Source organism: Notothenia rossii, assembly GCF_949606895.1.
Source record: "Notothenia rossii genome assembly, chromosome: 3".
Taxonomy (NCBI): Eukaryota; Metazoa; Chordata; class Actinopteri; order Perciformes; family Nototheniidae; genus Notothenia; species Notothenia rossii.
The window spans coordinates 3,974,562-3,995,285 of NC_136901.1; the positions used below are offsets into that span (position 1 = coordinate 3,974,562).

A 20,724-nucleotide genomic window follows, 5' to 3' on the forward strand; every position below is an offset into this window, starting at 1 on the left:
AGTTCTGGCTCTCACAGACCTGTAACTTCTTCTTTAAGAGCCTCCTCTGTCCTCCACTTGTTAACTGTATTAAGGGCACCTGTTTGAACTCGTTATCAGTATAAAAGACACCTGTCCACAACCTCAAACAGTCACACTCCAAACTCCACTATGGCCAAGACCAAAGAGCTGTCAAAGGACACCAGAAACTAAATTGTAGACCTGCACCAGGCTGGGAAGACTGAATCTGCAATAGGTAAGCAGCTTGGTGTGAAGAAATCAACTGTGGGAGCAATTATTAGAAAATGGAAGACATACAAGACCACTGATAATCTCCCTCGATCTGGGGCTCCACGCAAGATCTTACCCCGTGGGGTCAAAATGAGAAACAAGAACGGTGAGCAAAGATCCCAGAACCACACGGGGGGACCTAGTCAATGACCTGCAGAGAGCTGGGACCAAAGTAACAAAGGCTACCATCAGTAACACACTACGCCGCCAGGGACTCAAATCCTGCAGTGCCAGACGTGTCCCCCTGCTTAAGCCAGTACATGTCCAGGCCCGTCTGAAGTTTGCTAGAGAGCATTTAGATGATTCAGAAGAGGATTGGGAGAAGGTCATATGGTCAGATGAAACCAAAATAGAACTTTTTGGTAAAAACTCAACTAGACGTGTTTGGAGGAGAAAGAATGCTGAGTTGCATCCAAAGAACACCTACTGTGAAACATGGGGGGGGGAAACATCATGCTTTGGGGCTGTTGTTCTGCAAAGGGACCAGGACCACTGATCCGTGTAAAGGAAAGAATGAATGGGGCCATGTATCGTGAGATTCTGAGTGGCAACCTCCTTCCATCAGCAAGGGCATTGAAGATGAAACGTGGCTGGGTCTTTCAGCATGACAATGATCCCAAACACACCGCCCGGGCAACGAAGGAGTGGCTTCGTAAGAAGCATTTCAAGGTCCTGGAGTGGCCTAGCCAGTCTCCAGATCTCAACCCCATAGAAAATCTTTGGAGGGAGTTGAAAGTCTGTGTTGCCCAGCGACAGCCCCAAAGCATCACTGCTCTAGAGGAGATCTGCATGGAGGAATGGGCCAAAATACCAGCAACAGTGTGAAAACCTGGTGAAGACTTACAGAAAACGTTTGACCTCTGTCATTGCCAACAAAGGGTATATAACTAAGTATTGAGATGAACTTTTGTTTTTGACCAAATACTTATTTTCCATCATTTGCAAATAAATTCTTTAAAAATCAGACAATGTGATTTTCTGGATTTTCTTTTCTCATTTTGTCTCATAGTTGAGGTATACCTAGGATGGACATTACAGGCCTCTCTCATCTTTTTAAGTGGGAGAACTTGCACAATTGGTGGCTGACTAAATACTTTTTTGCCCCACTGTATCTGTTGATATTTGCGGTGCCCCCACACATATAATCAAATGATGTGGGAAACACTGTACTATATTTATATATATATAAAAAGCATATGAAGAAGTCATTGTATTTATACCAAAACAATAAAACAAGTTTTCACTAGTCAGAGACATTTATTATTTCAGTAAACAACACAAGGCAACACCTAAATCATTTAGTAAATTCAGAACTTTCCAAAGACATGAGGTAGAGATCAATGCATGAGCAGCTTTCTGAGAATAAACACTAAAGGGGAAAAGCACTGAAGAATGTGGTCCGATAGCGTAGCAGGCCTCCAGTATTGTCCCCCTCCTTCTCTCTACACTGTGTAATAGAAACAGTTCATCATCATTACTCTGAAATATGAACTCGTGCATTAATCAATAAAAGCAATAACACAAGCCTACGTTATTAAAAAATAATCAGAATGTCAATACAGAAAGTACAAATGAGGTGTATTACTGCGGGCTCCATGCAATTACAAATGCTAAATAAACTAGGTATCCATAAACAAGTAAATACAACGTACCTGTTCACACTGCGTCATCTCCATGTTTGAGGAGACTTTAGTAATGACTGTTTGCTTGTGGGTGTATTTAGAAAGCAGCTGTAATCATAACAGTGATTTGTGTCAAAACATCGTTTCCCACGGAGACGCCGTACAAACGTTTATATAGCCGGCATATTTAGAGTTCTTGCAGAAATGTAAATAATGCCATAACTGACGGATCTGTGTACAAATGGTTTCCAGATGTTATTCATGTCGTTACTTACACCTGTGTTTCACATCTCAAACTCCATGTTTCGCTGTGAGAAAGAGGCGGGGCGCTGCTCTGTATTCATCAATCTTTCCTTTCTGTCTCGCAGCTCTGCAGCTGTTCAGACTCACACAATGGACGTGATTGGAGAAGACACAGCAGGAGGACACTTTGGTCCTGAGAGATCCAACAGCTTCACATTACAGCGTCTGTCTCCACTCGGCACCGAAAAACAATAAACCTTTGACACCCTTGTTTGGAAGTGTTTGAAGGACACATGGGGGGTCAAGTATCCATCGCGTGAGAGGCCCCCAATTGGTACAAAATAAGTAAAGATATATGGATACGATGGGGCTTCTAAAGGGACATACAAACACTCTCATAACAGATAAAAGGTTTTATTTCATATTAAAGAACGTTATGATTATTACATTTTTTATTAACTATCAGTAAAAATGTTGAATATTCTTAATAATAATTTCAAACGATAACAAGGTAAATCATTAAATTGTGTTTATATTTGATAAGTGCAGCAAATGCAATGTTTTTAAATTGAGTGTTTGTCTGCAATCACCACTAAGCAGAACAGATTATCATTAAAATCTAATCAAGACAGTCTATAGAAGTGAAAATGCAGATTAGACCCATATGTAGTTTGATTTTAATGACTTATTCAAACTTCCCCGTTGGTACGATCTTACATTTGTTAAAAATACAATTTCTAAATAAAAGATCTGCTTATCTTGGAGCATTAGCTGCTTTGCACCTATGGTCCTTTGCATGGAACAACTGTGTAATGCCACGACCTCCCTATGTTGAAGTCATAGTGTGAGTTCGTCCTGCTGATACGCCCTAATTATGCAGTCCGACCCCATGCAGGGAAACACACACAAAGACACACACATATGCACGAGAAGGGAGGGCAGACATCTGGTACATGAGAGCTATGATTAATAGGTTAATTAGAAACGGGCTCATCAAATTCACTTTGCACATCAAAACTGGATTCACACGCAACAGCAGCTACTCTGCGCTCGAGTGTGTGTGTGTGTGTGTGTGTGTGTGTGTGTGTGTGTGTGTGTGTGTGTGTGTGTGTGTGTGTGTCCTTGCCAATTGGGGCCTCAACCTATTTGCCCGCTAGTGATCAGAGCCATTTTCCTATCTGATCGCAGAGAGCCGGCTGAGATTGTTTATCTCCGTCCCAAAAGAGCTGAGACAGCGAGTGTGAGTCGCTCCATGTCGGAGTAATTGACTTCTCGTGAGGTCCCCTCTGCTCTCCTGAGCTTATCTGCCTGGCAAATGTAGCGCTAACCCAATGCTGCGCGAGGCTAGGAGGTTAGCTCGAACGTAGCGGGGCACTGGAGAGTCAGATGTTGAATTTCAATGACCCGTCAAAAAGGTTTCACAAAAGCGACTGCTTTACATTATTTTTACATTCTGCAGGAAAACAGCTTAATTCTCCAGAGTGCCGCGCTGCGCCTTTGAATATTTAGTGTCTGCCTCTGACATTTTGATGAGTGAAGTCTCTTGAGTCGCTGTGTTGAAGATTTGCAATATTGGACAGATATTTTTCAAGAGCCGGGCTTGTGATGGATAGCTATTTTCCCCCTCGCCGAATCACTCATTCTTCCAAACACATTCGTATCATGGGACCGGAGTGTTGGACTAAATTTGGCTCTGTGACTTTGATGCATTTGAGTTTCCCCCGTCTCATCTCTCATGGCGGAGGTAATTGCACCGTGTGCCTCTTTAGAATCCCTGATGTTTTCCCTGCATAAGTAATACAGATCATCATTTGATCCTTAGTGTTACATTAAGGGAACGTCTGGGAATTTAGGGACGAGCAAATTGGTCTCTTATGAGCGAAGACGGAAAGGGAACATCACTTTATTCTCCTGATATATAATCTCTTCATATTGTAATGTCACATTATGGATTATTCACTCCATGTAATGATAGCTATTTGCTTTTAAGGGAAATGTCTAACAAATCAAATGCATTGCAGAATACCTGAATATATTTATTTTTTCTTTCTCCAGTTATTACTTAAAGATATATTTGATCACAGGTGAATTTAATCCCTACATTTGTTGAGTTTAAAATGGTTAATCCATTCAGACTTTCAAAGTGCATTTATTAGGGAAAGCACCAGCTATCATTGTGTTTTTAAAAAGTTAAAAAATCTAGTCTAAGGTTAATTGGAGCAGACTCAAATATCGCCAAGTCAAATGTTCGGTTTATTCAAAATGGGTTATATTTGCATTGCTGCAAAACTGTCCTGCAAAGGTACTTTTGAGGAATGAGATCAGGGCGTTTAATGTCAGAATAAAAAGGAAATTCCATCATGTTTATTCTTAATGCTTCAATGGAAGTGATAACTGGCGAGTTCATTCATGAAAATATAATGTAAGAGTTGACATTTGAAATACACATCACATATTTGGTAGAAGGACCCTCATATCTTTACCCTTAGGATGTGAATTTGGGAAATGTCTATTAGCGTGCACTTATATATAGAAAGTAATGGGATAGTGTTCCTATATCTTACTCTGAGCAATGCAGAGGTTGATGGTGTTGTTGAACAAGTGTGTACTAATTACGTCATCTGGTTACACCCTGTTCTTCTGCAGTGGTTTAATTGCACCCCAGTGGAGAGTTAGCTCCAGAAGCTGTGTAATTAAACCAACCAACGTCTCATATCCGTAAAGAAATGCACATTTAGCTGATGTCTGGTTGTAAACTTGACTTTTATGACTTTAAATCCCTTAATAACATGCATCACATTCCCCGACTGACTGTTTCTTTGAACAGATTTAAGGAGGATACGTACTTGTTGAGTCGATGCTTGTATGTGTAATTAAACCAACCGACGTCTCATATTCGTAAAAAACATGCACATTTGTGTGGGATTTAGTTTGCCCTGGTGTTAAGCAGTGTTTACATTGTTACGCTAACTGTTTTTCTATAAAGTGAAGATTTGTTTACCTACTTTTGATACATGCTCTGACAGAACAACATGCACATTTCACTGATGTCTCTCAGAATTTGCACTAAGTTTGGTTTTAAACTTGACTTTTAAATCCCTTAAAAACATGCATCACATTCCCTGACTAAGTATTTCTTTGACATAAAGATACGTACTTGTTGCGTAGATGCTTGTGGCGAAGGAGGACGAGGCTGGTGAAGTCGATGAGGCTGAGCCTACCGATGCCATCCAGACTTCTTTGCCCATTTCTGCTTCAGCTGCTCTGAACAGCAACCGGGGCCTCCGACACCCTCATGACCCCTGCTGACCTGCAACGAGAGAGGCATAGGGGTTAGGGGTGAAAGGTCAGAGCACGTGGACTGACAGTAGTCGAGATGTCAGCAACTCTGGAAAATATTTGTGCATCGGAGCAAAAAGAAAGTGCGTGTATTTCTGGGCCTGTGCGTGCCAATGCGCCATAAATAATAGATGAGCAAAGAGATGGGAGTGCGGCGGAGGCAACAGGAGAAGGCACCTCCTAAAAAAAAACAAGCATTCTGAATTCAGAGAGCAGCGAGGGAAGAGAGCAGATCTCAGCCCGAAAATCCTCTGCCATTTAATCGCACATACATTTTCAAACCGTGTAGCGTACAAAGTCTTCGTCTTCCCAGCCAGTGCCTTTCTGGATGAATTCAGGGGGACACTGGGCAGACATCTGAATACACCAACCACAACACAGCTCCATAATATTCACATCATTAAAAAATGTGTGTGTGTGTGTGTGTGTGTGTGTGTGTGTGTGTGTGTGTGTGTGTGTGTGTGTGTGTGTGTGTGTGTTCCAGCTTTCTCTTTAGATGTGTGTTTTATTGAGCGCATCACTTTTCTGATAAATGGCTGCTTTAGTCAGACATGTTAGTCCTCTACATTATGAACATGTGACTTCCTTTGAAGACTTCTTTGGATGTGGTTGCCACATATCAGATTAGAACTCCAGAATAATTTAGTCAATTCATCATTTAGTTGATAAAATGTTAGAAAAATATCATAATCTCCCAAGGTGACGTCTTTAAATGTCCAAAACCCAACGATAAGCAGTTTAAAATTCCATTAAAGTTGGCAATGACTCCATTAATCAATGAAGCAGTTACATTATGACGCTTTGTATTCCCTTAACTCGACATAAATGAGTTTTCTATCTGTGTTTTACTTTTATATTTGCACCAGGACATCAAGTCAAACTCATCATAAGTGTGAACCTCCCTGCTGATAAACCTGATTCTGATATCTAACGGCACCTTCTTCTAGCCCCTCATTGCCCCCCTCCCTCCTTCCTCTCTGCCTCAGTGAGCGGGCGAGGTGCCACGCTGACTCTGGCACCCCGCGGTGCCAAGGCCCGGCTGCTGCTCCCAACATGGCCGCGCTGAGACCCCCATGCCAGCCAAAAAGGTCAAGTGGAAACCCGGCTCACTTTCTAATCTTCCTCCTCCTGACACCTCATGGCGGCAGACTGATCCGATGATCGTCGTGCGGGGAAACCATTTGGTGCATTGCTTTTGTTCCAACAGCCCATAAAAGCACAAGTACTGTATATTTAAATAGTGATATCACCAGAACCTCTTTATATCTAACTAATCTGAGACTCGACAACACTTTAACATGATTGTTGTTTGACATTTCAGCAAATTTGTGGGGAAAGCGTCCCCTTCAGTCTGCAGCATTGCTCCCTGGCGTTGACAGGTGTGAGGCCCAAGGCAGGACCCATTCATCAATGTTGATGTCATTATTATAATGACTCACATCTGGAGAGAACACAGCCTGGTACATGCAGCCAGTCGTTTATTACCATCGCCTATATATTCCCCTGGTCTTATCTTTACCCTTCTTCCCCCCCTCTTATCTCTGTTCTAAATGCAGCTCTTACAGGGTTATTCGCTTGTGACAGCAGGAGTATCATTTTGCTGCTGGGGCTCTACGCTTTGCCCTTCTTGGTTGTTCCGATTCATGCCGCTGCGAATAAAGGTGCCGGCTAAAAAGTCTGAAACGGAAAAACATTTTTAAATCATGATCCTCCTGCAGCGAACACACGTGCACACACGCAGAGTGTAAAAGTGGCTCTGTCGGCCATAGGCGCTCCAGGTTTTACGAGCAGAGCTGCTGACCGGGCTTCAGGACTTCACACTGAGCCTGTGTGTGTGTGTGTGTGTGTGTGTGTGTGTGTGTGTGTGTGTGTGTGTGTGTGAGATATGGTGGAGACAGCGTTATGAATGCTAATGGCGCAAACAATGCACAGCACAACCAGGAAAAAATCAAATTTTGAAAAAAAAAAAAAAAGGGAATATCACCGTTTGATTGGTGCTCAGCAGCTTCTAACACACCTTAGCACCGCAAAACACGCACGCACACACACACAGACGCGCAGCAGTGAACTTGATGAGACGCTCCGCCTGCCTCCAGGTTTGTGCTGTGGCTGACAGGGAGTGGTTCATTGGTATTACAGTCGCCGCAGAGCGCAGCAACCTTAGAGAGAATCCCTCAGGCATCGTTCAGTGTCACAACGCCTTTATTGCCAAACCCCGATCGCATATCAGCAACCTCACACTCACACTCAGATGCATCAAATCTACACAAATGCATTAGAAAATTGCAGATATGACCAATTAGTCGGACTGGAATCCAGGGAATAATTGCCACAAACAATAAAAACCAATGCAATTTGATTTCACCAACACACAGTCTATGCATGTATATTCTTTCTATGGAAATTCATTCTCGAAAAACCCACAGTGGGGTCATGAAGGTGGCCGTCAACTGAGCCGAATTAATCACACACCACGCTCTTCATGGACTACTCTCACGGACAATTATGTTCGATGGCGAGTTAATGAGACATTTTTCAATCACTGTGAAGCGTAAAGGAGCCCACTGCTGATGGCATGTGCACACACACACACACGGGAACAAACGAGCAAGGACACTCCAGGACACTTATATTCCTCACACACACACCTGGCTCTTGCAAAAGGCTGACCTTTCCCTCTCACACCTCCGCTCTGTTCAGCTCTGCGTGGATCAGGGCTTTCGTCTGGGCTAAATCCAGCTCAACTGCAGGTGAAGGACCCTCTATCCCTCCCTCTATCTGCTACTCTATCCCCACCTCTATCCTCCGAGCAGAACGAGGAGATGAGTCAAACGCGGGGCGGAAAAGAACAAGCCATCACCCTCACCAGCTTCTGTGTGATCCTGAAGATTTATAAGCGCCCTGAGGGGAAACACAATCAAATAAAAGTGTCAGCGTCCCCCTGCATGCAGCTGCAGATAATGCGCTGAAAAATAATTCATGCTTTATTGCCGGGGCTGATGAGCGTTTGCAAGTGTCACATAAAAAGAACAACGGGGGGAGCGGTGCCACACAGCTGGGATATTGTCTGCAGAGATGTAGAATACTAAACTGCTCTATTCAGCGGCGCACAGGGAAACAAAAGCAGACCGAAGTACAAAAGGTAACGCCATGTCTGAGGGCTGCAGCTTTGTGTCACCTGCACACGTGAGGGGGAAAAAAATCACCACTTGTGCTCGGCTGAGTTGAATTGTGCATTCATGCCACAGGAATCACAAGCCAGCCAAACATTTTACGGCTACGCTGACTTTCAAACACGCCGACTAAGACTCGGAGTAATTTCAGCATGGCGCCGGACATGCACCCTGGCTGAGAAAATCAGACATCAAATAAACAGTTCATTAGGATACTAACGCTGGTTTGCACTCGTGGCGCTACGATAAAAATTGATTCCAGCGTTTCGCTAAACTGAGTAACTAATCTCCCGTTTTCTAGCCATTTCTGCTAATTACAAAGCCAGGGAAGCGCTGACAGGGGAGCTATGTGATTGGACCAGAAAAACGATTAGCGAAAAAGCTTATGAAATGATATCACTTTCATACACTGCTTGCCTCAATTTCTGGGGCGACTGAGGCAGTGTCTGTTTAAGGAACTGCTCGTAATAGCATTTAAACATAAATGAGCCTCTAATTGCGCTTTTCTCCGTGCCTGCAGGTCACATGAGGCGGTGCGGCGGGGCTCAGGCGCAGTCAGACAGCATTAATAAATTAAATCCACAGCAGAGCATGCAGGTAATCCATTACCTATCCCACAGGAGAGCTTCTAGGGAATATCAATCTAGGCAATTAGGGGAGAAACAATAAACACAGAAAACTAACATGCAAGTCTAGCAGTTTTAATGTATGGAGCCTTATGAGAGGGGCATAACTCAGAAAGTCTGCCAGACTCATTAAAAGTCCATTTGCAGTCAACACCTGCAGAACAAACAGGGGAGCGAGGCTGGAGACGGAGTACAATGCAGAGCGATGCCTCTCATTGGCTGGTCTTGGATAATTATCCTTGTAATGAAAAGCAGAAGCTGCATTGGCAAACTGGCGAGGAGATTTAGAAAGCTTTGGCTCGGCTCACTGAGTAACACGGCTCAGGACAATCTCATGTTGCACTGAGTTCAACAAGCCAGAGAGAAATACACTTACTCACTGCTGCCATGCAATCATAAAAAAAGAACTCAGATACAGAAGAGATTTTCTCATGGATTAACAGTTCCTTTTTTAAAACAGTATTGAAAATCTCCTTAAGCAGAAATCTAACAACCTTAAAAAGGCACAGGAGAGAGAAAATCAGAACTAAATGAGAAATATGAAGATGGAATGAGAAGAAGGACGAGAGATGCCCTGAGTGGCTGGAGGCTGCAGGACCTACCTGCCCGGCAGCTCTGCCCTCCATCCCTTCTGCTACTCAACCGTTTAGTGTCCATTGTACAGGAGGCACAATCTGCTGGAGAGGAGGCTGGGGTCGCCTCCCAGCTCGCTCCTCGGCAGCTGCCTGCTGCCTCCTGCTCGCTCGCTCGACTGAGTGAGAGTGAAGACGGGGAGAGGGGAGTGTAAAGGGAGAGGGTGAGGGAGTGGGTGTCACAAAGAGAGAGAGAGAGAGAGAGAGAGAGAGAGGGAGGGAGGGAGAGTGCTGTGCGAGCACAAGTCTACCTGCCACAACCCATCAAGCCAGCCAGCCTTGGAGACAGCGCCAAATCAACAGCTGGCCCCCGTGTGATGTCAGAGCCGAGCAGCCAGTCAGAGCAGCCGTGGCCGGACGGCACTACGGAGCCGACTGAACCAAAGTCACCGGCTAAATGGGGCTCTTCATTAGTTACTCTGCTTTAGGATGGAGGCGGGGGGAGGAAGAGGAGGAGGAGGAGGAGGAGGAGGAGGAGGAGGAAAGGGCAGCCAGGGACATGGGATAGATGGAAGGAGAGTGAGAGGAAGAGGAGAGGGAGGTAAGGTGCAGAAAAGAGTGGAGAAAGAGAAGAGAAAGGACAGGATCGACATGTCGGCGGCCAGCTAGGTGCTCAAAGAGCAGGTGGAGAGACGATGGGGAGGCGCTGGCCGCTGAGAGGCCGAGCTGTTCACTGGGCTACCTTCCCATTAAAGCTGGCACCCTGCGCTCCACACATGAAGGCGAGCTACAGCTAATCCCACTGAGCCACCACCTGAAACACCACCCATTACTGAAAGCAGAGGAGGAGTAAAACACTGCAATAATATTGAGCTTTAGGCAAATCTCACATAAGCTTATTGGTGGATCAGAGAGGAAACCATACACTGAGCAGCTGCTTGTGCGTGATCAAACCGCACCCCTCACCTCCTCTGTTTGATCTAAATCTGACTTTGGAGGATTGAATAGGAAAAACAAAAGGGATCACAGCCTCCACAAGAATTCACTTGGCTTGTTTATTTCATTAAGGATCGAATATCTTACACGACAGCGTGATAATTGAGCTTTGGGAATAATTGACTTCATGAAGCACTCTCCTCACTAAGTGACAGACAGGCTGTCAAAGACATAGGAAGTCACACACCGGTCCTATGCAGCTGAAGTCTAGACTGCCATAATGTGATTGTTTTTGTCCTTTCAGTCACTCAGACTTTAACAGCAAACACAGTGGGCGGAAAAGTTCCTGCTGTCACTAAGCAACCAACACTAGACTGCGACAACCGATCCGATGCGATCCTGCCTCATAATTGTACCATTCGTTATGCCAGGTCTCTGAAGAATGTATTATTGTGCTTCCTTAATCCCATGAAAAGGTCACCAATTGAACAAACAATTTATGGATAGGCGGATGAATTATTTAATGGCCCAGACCAAATATTATCGGAAAGAGAGATTTTTTCCCCCCTGGAAGGCGATGAATTATTTAGTCATCGGGGCCACATTCGGTGAAAGCCATTACACAGCATCCTCAACCTCAATATCTGATAATGTCATCAGCTCCGAATGTGCCCTAACCTGCGTAATGAACGGTCAACAGAGTCTCCGCTGCAGAAACAGTTATGGTAAACAATTATTGGCGTTTATTTTAAGCCTGGGAGTTGTGTGCCACAGAGTGTACACCACCACAACCAGAGCTTTGATTTAGTGTACCTCCGAATGCACAATACATCACCCAGCAGGTAAAAACAGACGCTGATATGTTTGAGGGATAACCATATCATCCAAATGTGCACAATCACATTGAGGGATTCTCAATCAGCAAACACGCAACGACTTATTATGGTCGTAAATCCCTGTAAAGTACACACACACACACACACACACACAACACACACAACACACACAACACACAGCCCTGCAAAGATTACCACATCATCTCCTGTAAACCAGCAGCCGCAGGGACGGAGCACTCTCCACCCACCAGGCTCCGCTGGTACCTTAATGAAAAAGATACTATCATGATGCCTCAGTGGTGGCAACGTATACGCTTTCAGTGCCATCTCCAGCAAAGATGAGGTAATAATTGCCTGGGTTAATGCATAGGAATTATAATGGGTTATTTATTACACAAGTACTAAAATGAGATGTTTTATTTATGGCATTTTTACGAGCATGAATGTAGTTCAAGTCAGGTTTCAAGGTCCACATTTATAACCTATGTGACAGTAATGGAGTTGTACTATGTTTTAAAACTATACTACTATATAAAAAGGCTTTTAAAAACATGCATTACATCAACACTTGGTGTTGATGATGTGCACAGCTCCACTGCATCATTCATTGATTAATATTATTGTAAGCAACAAGCCTTGGATACAGGGAGAGTGATTGACATGAATGCATTTTATTTATAATTAATACAAATATAACATTAACACTTATCTCCCTTATTGAGAAAATAAGCTGCTTTGGTTATCTTGTACTTCATGTCAGGTAACGTTAACTGCGCAGCGTTTTATGTCAATTATTAATACGTGGGCTATATTAATACGGGGGACATTTTTTTCTATGCTTCCATAACGATGAAGGAAATATCCAGTTATCTATCCACCACAACGACGAGATATTATGAGTATTAAAGGTGTGAGGATAAATCGAAAGTATATTCATTTTATTGAAATTAAAACAATGCAATTTAAATGCTACTTTTCGGTGGCTATTGCTACACCAGACTCCATTACAAATGTGGCAATTTTAATGTTTCCTCTGTATCGACCAACCGACAAACTACGGACAACAGGTGACTTTTTAATCTGAACATATATGCATGTAAAAAAAATTCGGCGTGTAAAACAATAACAAAAACAGCAAAGCAATGCAATTAAAGCTCATTTTATTGAAATGGCATGCCGCATCTTAACGAGAGAGAAACAGCCGAAGCAGGCCTAAAAGTTATTAAATTCTGCTGTATTATTTAACTACTAATGCACGCTTTTTTCCGAATAAAGCCGAATTTAAAAGTGTCCTCTAACCATTTCGAGTCCACATTTGCGTGCAAGGTGTGTGTTTTTGCAGCAGCGCAAAAAGCAACATTATATCAGCCACATTTTTGGCCTGCCACTGGGGCTTGAAATCGGCCAAACACCGGTGTCATGCACGAGCAGGAGACATGTTTACTGCTAACTAGCTCATGAAAACAGCCACCCTTTCGGTGTCTTTTCTTCCAATAATTGTTGCACATGATACTGCAAATATCTAACGTTGCCTTACCTCTTTTGGTTAACACAGTTGAGTCTCTACCGAGGGAGAAGAAGCGAAATGAAGGAGAGAGAGCAGAAAGCCTGGTGCGTCAGATCCTTACGTCGGACACGTAAGGGTGTTGAAAACATGACACGTTTTTGTCGTTACTGGATTTTTTTGTGCGTAATGGCACTTTGCATGGAGACTGAACAATTATCCAACTAATATCCTTCTGAGGAATAAAAAAACGTCTTCCAATTTCCTATTTTAGCCCTAAATTATCTATTTAGGGTTTGAAAATATCTGCTGGGTAGCTTGTGAATTTCTTCCAGGAGTCACTACTGTCTTATTTAAGTGTTGTTTATATTTCACATCATTAATACAAATCTGCAAAGGTATTAAATACATTTAGTGGAGTAAAAGTACACTATTTACCTCTGAATTGTAGTGAAGTAGAGTTACAAAGTAGCATAACATGAAAATACTCAAGTAGTATCTCAAAATAGTACTTTAGTAAATGAGTAATTGTACTTAGTTTCTTCCCACCTCTGCGGAATGGCACTAAAAACAATATATAGCTTCTAAAATATGTCAAAAGTTAACATTTGTAGGTAAATGTCATTGCATTTGTTTATAAAGCTACAGGAAGTTGCATGCGTGATGACGTCACGTGCGGCGGATGCTAGGTGACCTAAACAGAGACATTTGCCGGGAAACTTTCTCCTGTTTGAGTCCAGATTAAAGTGATTCGTGCGGCTCTTTCCACTGTCTAACCGGGTAAGGACACCACACACTCACTAACAAATAAAAAGCTTGTTAATTCTTATGTTGCTTTGCTAACAAAAGGCTTTTATGTGCATGCTATGTGCTTAGTTACTGCTGCAGAATCACGATGCATAGCAACAACTGACCGCATGTGTGGCTGCACATGGGGCATTGAAATCTACATAAAGGTCAAATAAAGCAATAATGTTATCTTGCTAGTTTTCTACTCGCATGGTAGCTTGATGAGAGAGTCAAATACCACACAAAAACAAATACATCCGGTTTAAAAATAATTATTATATGGGTAAAGAGCTTTTATTTTTGTGGGCAGGTCTGTTTACTTCCGGTCCTGCTAAATCCTGACTTTATTTTAGGTGGTTAAATTAACTCCAAATATGTTTTTGCATACTTTATTGTGTGTTAACTTGTGGTTGGCCCCTAACCTTGCAAAATATAATTATTGTGCTATGATATAATATGTATAAATTCACTGTTTTGCATATTTTGTTTATCTTCTACGACTGATGTATCTTTATTGTTCGTTATTTGTATTATATTTACCTCTAATTCATGTGCAATGTCTTATCTATGCTGCTGAGATGAAAAAAATCTAAAATTAGGATCAATGAACTATCTTATCTTAATATATCACAGTTAAAGTGAATTTAAAACTCATTAGATACACTTTATCAAACTGCAAAACACTGCTTTCCAGATCAGAAAACAATACGTTGATACCGTAAGGTGATTTTAGTTTAAATGTACCCGTTGTTAATATGTAGTATTGTTGTTCTAAGCATTATAGCTATTATAACTAACATAATTAATCTCAGAAATGAGCTTCGCACACAATATATGACATGCACATCCTGTTCTCTACCTGACCACTGTTGTTCTGGGATGTTGTTACAGTTTTAGACATAATGAATATGTGGTGTTGACACTTATAGGGAGGCTTGACAGCAGCGGGTGAGGCAACACTGTAACTGCGGGCAGCTGGGACGGCAAACTTTGACCGCCTCATCAAAAATTCTGACTTTCTTTGTCCACTACACTGCGTCACCCATCCTCTCATAATGCTATTCCTGTCAGAGCTAATAGGCAGCAGGGGACGGCTCCTCAATATTATTATGTAACATGTTTACTGATTATAAAAGACCCCCATCACCCCAGCAACAAACGGTTCAGTCTGCTGCTGTCTGGAAGGCGTTACCGCGGCATCCGGACGAAAACAACCAGATTCAGAGACAGCTTCATCCCGCAGGCAATAAGACTGTTAAACACCTGAAACAATTTCATAACATTCATCTGCTACTTAGTAATTATTGATCTATTATCTAATATATCATTCCAATAACTTGTATATAGACTCGTATTCCACTATTCCACTTTTTTCTCACTTTTTTGTTTTAATATTGTCTGCTTATCTGTATTATTGTGTTGCATTGTTGGAGAAGCCTGTGACCTAAGATTTTCAATGACATAATTACTCTGTAGCTACACTAAACAAAAATATAAACGCAACACTTTTGTTTTTGCTGCCATTTTTCATGAGATGAACTCAAAGATCTAAAACATTTCCTATATACACAAAATAACCATTTCTCTCAAATATTGTTCACAAATCTGAAAGAATCTGTGATAGTGAGCACTTCTCCTTTGCCGAGATAATCCATCCCACCTCACAGGAGTGGCATATCAAGATGCTGATTAGACAGCATGATTATTGCACAGGTGTGCCTTAGGCTGGCCACAATAAAAGGCCACTCTGAAACGTGCAGTTTTGCTTTATTGGGGGGGTCTGGGGGGGTCCGAAAACCAGTCAGTATCTGGCATGGTGGTGGTGGGGTTATGGTATGGGCAGGCGAACACAGGCCACTCGATTCACAACATTACCCTAAACCTAACCCTAACCCTCACACCAGATACTGACTGGTTTTCGGACCCCCCCAGACCCCCCCAATAAAACAAAAATGCACGTTTCAGAGTGGCCTTTTATTGTGGCCAGCCTAAGGCACACCTGTGCAATAATCATGCTGTCTAATCAGCATCTTGATATGCCACACCTGTGAGGTGGGATGGATTATCTCGGCAAAGGAGAAGTGCTCAGTGTCACAGATTTTTTCAGATTTGTGAACAATATTTGAGAGAAATGGTTATTTTGTGTATTTAGAAAATGTTTTAGATCTTTGAGTTCATCTCATGAAAAATGGGAGCAAAAACAAAAGTGTTGCGTTTATATTTTTGTTCAGTGTATGTTAGTTTGACAATAAAGAACATCAGCATCAATACTGCAAACAATATTGCATTTGTAAATCTTATTTATGTAATATATCATATTCCAATTACTTGTATACACAGTAGACTCTCCTTACACTATTTTAACTATTGTATATGTTCTATTGTGTTGTATTGTTGGAGGAGCCTGTCACCTAAGACTTTCATTGACATAACTACACTATAGTGAATTCAATCTTGAATCTATTTTCTCTTTTTCTCCAGCCCAAAACCTGTCGGCTGAATGAGCGAGTGCCGAGAAACTGATGAGGATATACAAATGGAAATGGACGATAATGGCCTGCAGACCCCTCGCTGTGAAACAAGATGGTCACAGCAACTGTCAGGCCTCCCTCCCAAGCTCCTGCAGCGTCTGATGCCTTTCCAACTGGAAGGAGTGGAGTTCGCTTTATCTAAGAATGGACGGTAAGCAGTCAGTTAAAACACAGCTGAAGTCAATTTGTATAGTATATCATTTTCTATGTGGGGATTGATGAGGTTTCATTCATCCATAGCTATCCCCTATTGCACCGACCAAAGTCAAAACACCTCATTCAACCCCAAAACATATACCTGTTGTGTAATATCATGAATAACATGACAAGCGAAAACATGGATTTAACGTCTAAATGTGGACCCAAAGACGTCTGTTGTTAATTTGTAAGGGACAGTGTAATCCCCCCTTTGAATTTATACCACCCTATGTTTGTGTAAATATTAAGCTATTGATATAAAGATGCTTTCACCTTGTAAAGAAGCAGCTTTTCTTTACTCAGGAGCTTCACAGCAGTTACAGAAAGAGGCAAGGTGTTTGTCACGGATATGTTTACAGCACATTTCTTCTCATCAGTCATTTAGTCTCTTTTTATGGTGAGATTGCTTAGATAATATGCTTCGTTGAGCGTTAAAGTGAGCTGTCCTAATTGACCTATATATCAGGAAAGCGTCCCATATTGATGGCTCAAGTAACAAGTAGAAAGTCAAGAATATATTATGTAGCAAGGTCACATAGGGTCCATGTTATATCTTTGAAAACAATCACAAGTCCATGTGGAGTTTACTCGGCTGCCCTTATGTCCGTAAGTGTTTGGCAGGACTTCCTCCTCCTCCTCTCGACCAGTCGATTTACAGGAAGGTCAGCGCAGGGGGAGACGATCTGAGCGCCGCCGAAGTGATGCAGAGCGGCCATATTGATTCAGAAAACACTGGGAGGCGATGCTTTGTTACACTGGCGGGTCAGGAGTCAACTGGCTCTGGCTGCACGGTGCAGAAAGCTACCTCGGTCAATTGGCATCATTGTGACAGGAAGGGCTTCTCTCTGGAGACGAGAACAAGTGACATCAAGATATTACAGTTCAAGGCAGCCTGCTTTACTCTCACTCTCAATCTTTATTTGTTTGTATAGCACATTTGAAACAACCTCAGTGTGTACCAAGCAAAGTGCTGTACAGGGAACACATACAATATGAAATAACACTAAAATAATAAAACATTAGTTAAAGGGCCCATGTCATGCTCTCCGGTTGTTACCCGTCCCCTTGTTGTTATGAAGGTTTCTCTGCATGTAAACGGTCTGCAGTCTCAAACCCTCAAAGTACCCCCTGTAGAGAGTAAAACTCTAACACAGAGAAGACCTGTCTATGCTGCCCCAGAACGCCTCGTTGGACATTTCTCTTTCTCCATTGTTTGCTTCCTGGGTTCTGTGACGTGTGAACACCCAGATCAACAACAAATGACCGGATTGGCCCAAATGGACCAATCCTTGGAGCCCCTCACACACCAGGACCCCCTGGCTAACTAACAGGGAGTCCCATTGACTTGCATAGAGCTCCCTGGTTGGTAATAGACGAGTTGGGATGGTGGAGAAATGCTCTCCTCAGACCCATTCTCACAGCGTTAGAAACCTTTTTCTTACTCAATATCAAGCCACACTTATTGTTTTTACTTCGAGTGTTTGTGTGCTCAGGATGAGTTTCGCTTGTTTTCGCTGTATCGCCGACCCGGAAACCTGTCCGCTCCTCGCAGCAGCAACGAGCCTCGCAACATCCCGACCAATCAGAGCACACTGGGCTCACAGGGAGGGGGGGGGGGCAGGAGCTCCAACAAGCCGTTTAGGACAGAGAGTGAATACACATACTATACAGAGATGCTGGATGAGAAACCAATGTGAGTTTGGAACATTGAACAATGTAAATCTATTCTAGTAGACCTCAACAATGAAATATGATCAGTAGAAATGAGACCTTTAAACATATGATAAAATGCACAATAACTAGAAACATATAAAAACATATACACATTTCAAAATGTTATTCTCAACTAGTATTAAAAGCCAGGTGAGTTTCTAGCTGAGATTTACTACAATATACTGTAGGCTACATTCTGTATGCCTACACAAGCATACTGTAGGTGTTGATAGGCAGCTATAATAAGCTTGAGGATATGATTGGACGATAGCTGCTTGTGGGAGGACGTTGTGTTGCTCTTCTATTCATATCATATTTGCTACAGTAGGTTTCCAATTATATGTGTCTCCTTTAAATCCATTGTGTCCTTCATTAGTAATAAGACATGGAGCCACCTCCTCCACATCCAGGTTGCTGCACATAATAAAAGTAGTATAGTGAGATGACAATACAGTGACTAAGAGGCGTTTTAAGCCCGCTGTGTGCCGCACTCACACACAGGCAGGCGGTGAAGATGATAACGAGCTAAAAATGGTCTTTTTATTGACAGTAATCTCCATCTTTTGATGTATCCGACGCACCCTGCTGTTCTTTATTTGTTCGTTTAATCTCCTCGGAAAGAGAGGAGAATTAAAGCGCCCGTGTCTTTTTCTGATGCTCAACAGAGACCAGATGTAGCTGCAGGCCTGCTGGGTTTCTTTAGGAAGGGATGGAAGATACCTGAAGTGAAACTACACACACTGACAGACAGAACAAGATGTCAGCCCTTCATTATGATATAACTCCCGTAATGCACCGAGCTGCGTACGTTGATGTCTGATATCTATCGGTGTGGGAGGATCCGTGGGAGGATTTTTCCTTTTAAATCTCACATTGGTTGTGTCTTTCCGCATCATCAAGAGCATCGAACCGAATGCCTCAAATGTTGTTGCAATTGAAATACTTACGGGGCCCGCTGTATGCGACTGCGTGGGAGGGGGAGTGAGTTTTATGAGGGATAATGTGGGGAAGTTGTGGCACAGTGCAACAATAAAAACCCCTGAGATGTGGTTTATTGCATTGTTAGGAAAGTTGAGCAGAAGTGTGCCGTTCGGGTGCTGACATCTGCACATATTCAGCTTTCCTAACCCGTGTTACATCAGTACAACGCACTACTCCATCCATTAGGACCTCTTGGTCACTTTCATTAAGGTGTTGACTGCTTGATGCACTCTGGGTCCGCCTCGCTCTGATTGGTCCAAAGTCTTATTGTTAGTGACTGCCTGTGCTTTTATTAAATAAGGCCGGGTGTGCTGTTGTGGGAGGAGATCAATAAGCCGGCTGTGTTGTGATGGTCAAATTACTGAGAAGTCCTTCCAGAGATGGACTTAACTATCTGCGCACACACAAGATGATTTATTTATTCCACATGTGTAGTCGTCCATAAGTGTAGGTCATATTAAAGAGACTGTACACAGAGTGCTTCCATTAAATCATCGGGCGATTCCGCGGTTACAGTACGGGGAGTTCAATTCATCTTATTTCTGTAGACCAACCTTTAACGCCAATGGTGCATTCACTTGCTCCTCAGATGGTGCCGTTTACAGCGATGGGAAGTCATTTTGGACATTCAGTCTTAATGTGGAAACGACATGGAAGCTAGAAAGTATACAGATGCTTAGAGCAATCAACACAGCATTTACTTTCACGTTGTTTCTGTGTGATATGATCTAGGATCAGTAGCTTTTTGATAATGTTTCTGACGGACGCAATAACTTCAATCAAAACGTGCAATTAAAAACTTCAAATAACCAAAGGTTCTTGTGGGAAACTGGACCAGTAAGAAGCTGAGGAGATAATGTAGACTAGCTTTAAGGCCCTTTAAAAGTATATTTGCAATCATTTACAGATAATTATTTTGTTATATATAATATATAATCAATGCACTAGTTGATAATTGGTCCATATGTTTAGGCTAGAAAAACTAAATCAACTGAACCACAAGACAATTCATAAAAGAGGTCAAATAATACTTAAAAAATAGACATTTTAAATTCAGCAAAAAGTGTTAAAAGCATAGTTAGATGATCTCTGGAAAAGCAGCATTTTAAAGTGACACTCGCTATGGAAACATCTTCCATCTCATGCTTGCAGGAGAATCAAATCAAATCAAGTTTTATTTATATAGCACGTTTAAAAGCGATTTTTGGTCGAGCCAAAGTGCTGAATAAAAACACATTACTGCAAGAGAAGCCCTTTTCCCTCTAAAGGCTGCTTTGTTTTGATTTCAAGTTCGTGTGTGTGTGTGTGTGTGTGTGTCTGTGTGTGTGTGTGTGTGTGTGTGTGTGTGTGTGTGTGTGTGTGTGTGTGTGTGTGTGTGTGTGTGTGTGTGT

The 20,724-nt window shown here is 42.4% G+C and overlaps 2 protein-coding genes across 9 annotated transcripts in view; one reads left to right on the forward strand and one right to left on the reverse strand.

Annotated features, from left to right (window-relative positions):
- LOC307030958 (R3H domain-containing protein 1-like) overlaps positions 1–13,271 on the reverse strand; it is a 46,769-nt gene extending 33,498 nt beyond the window's left edge. For 2 of the 6 annotated variants that reach the window (XM_079667598.1, XM_079667599.1), the window contains exons 1-2: positions 9,876–10,097; positions 5,293–5,445 (exon numbers count right to left, since the gene is read on the reverse strand). The gene's annotated coding sequence lies outside the window, so the exon portion shown is untranslated. Of the gene's footprint in view, positions 1–5,292; positions 5,446–9,875; positions 10,098–13,154 lie in introns of those variants that run through there. The other 4 variants (XR_013805835.1, XM_079667596.1, XM_079667595.1 and 1 more) reach the window with 4 other exon arrangements.
- The window catches only part of zranb3 (zinc finger, RAN-binding domain containing 3), an 89,883-nt gene continuing 76,577 nt past the window's right edge, over positions 7,419–20,724 (forward strand). For 2 of the 3 annotated variants that reach the window (XM_079667601.1, XM_079667603.1), the window contains exons 1-3: positions 13,173–13,254; positions 13,764–13,901; positions 16,392–16,592. In XM_079667601.1, the coding sequence (XP_079523727.1) occupies positions 16,411–16,592 (182 nt within the window). In that variant the 5' untranslated portion in view covers positions 13,173–13,254; positions 13,764–13,901; positions 16,392–16,410. Of the gene's footprint in view, positions 8,617–13,172; positions 13,255–13,763; positions 13,902–16,391; positions 16,593–20,724 lie in introns of those variants that run through there. The other variant, XM_079667602.1, reaches the window with a different exon arrangement.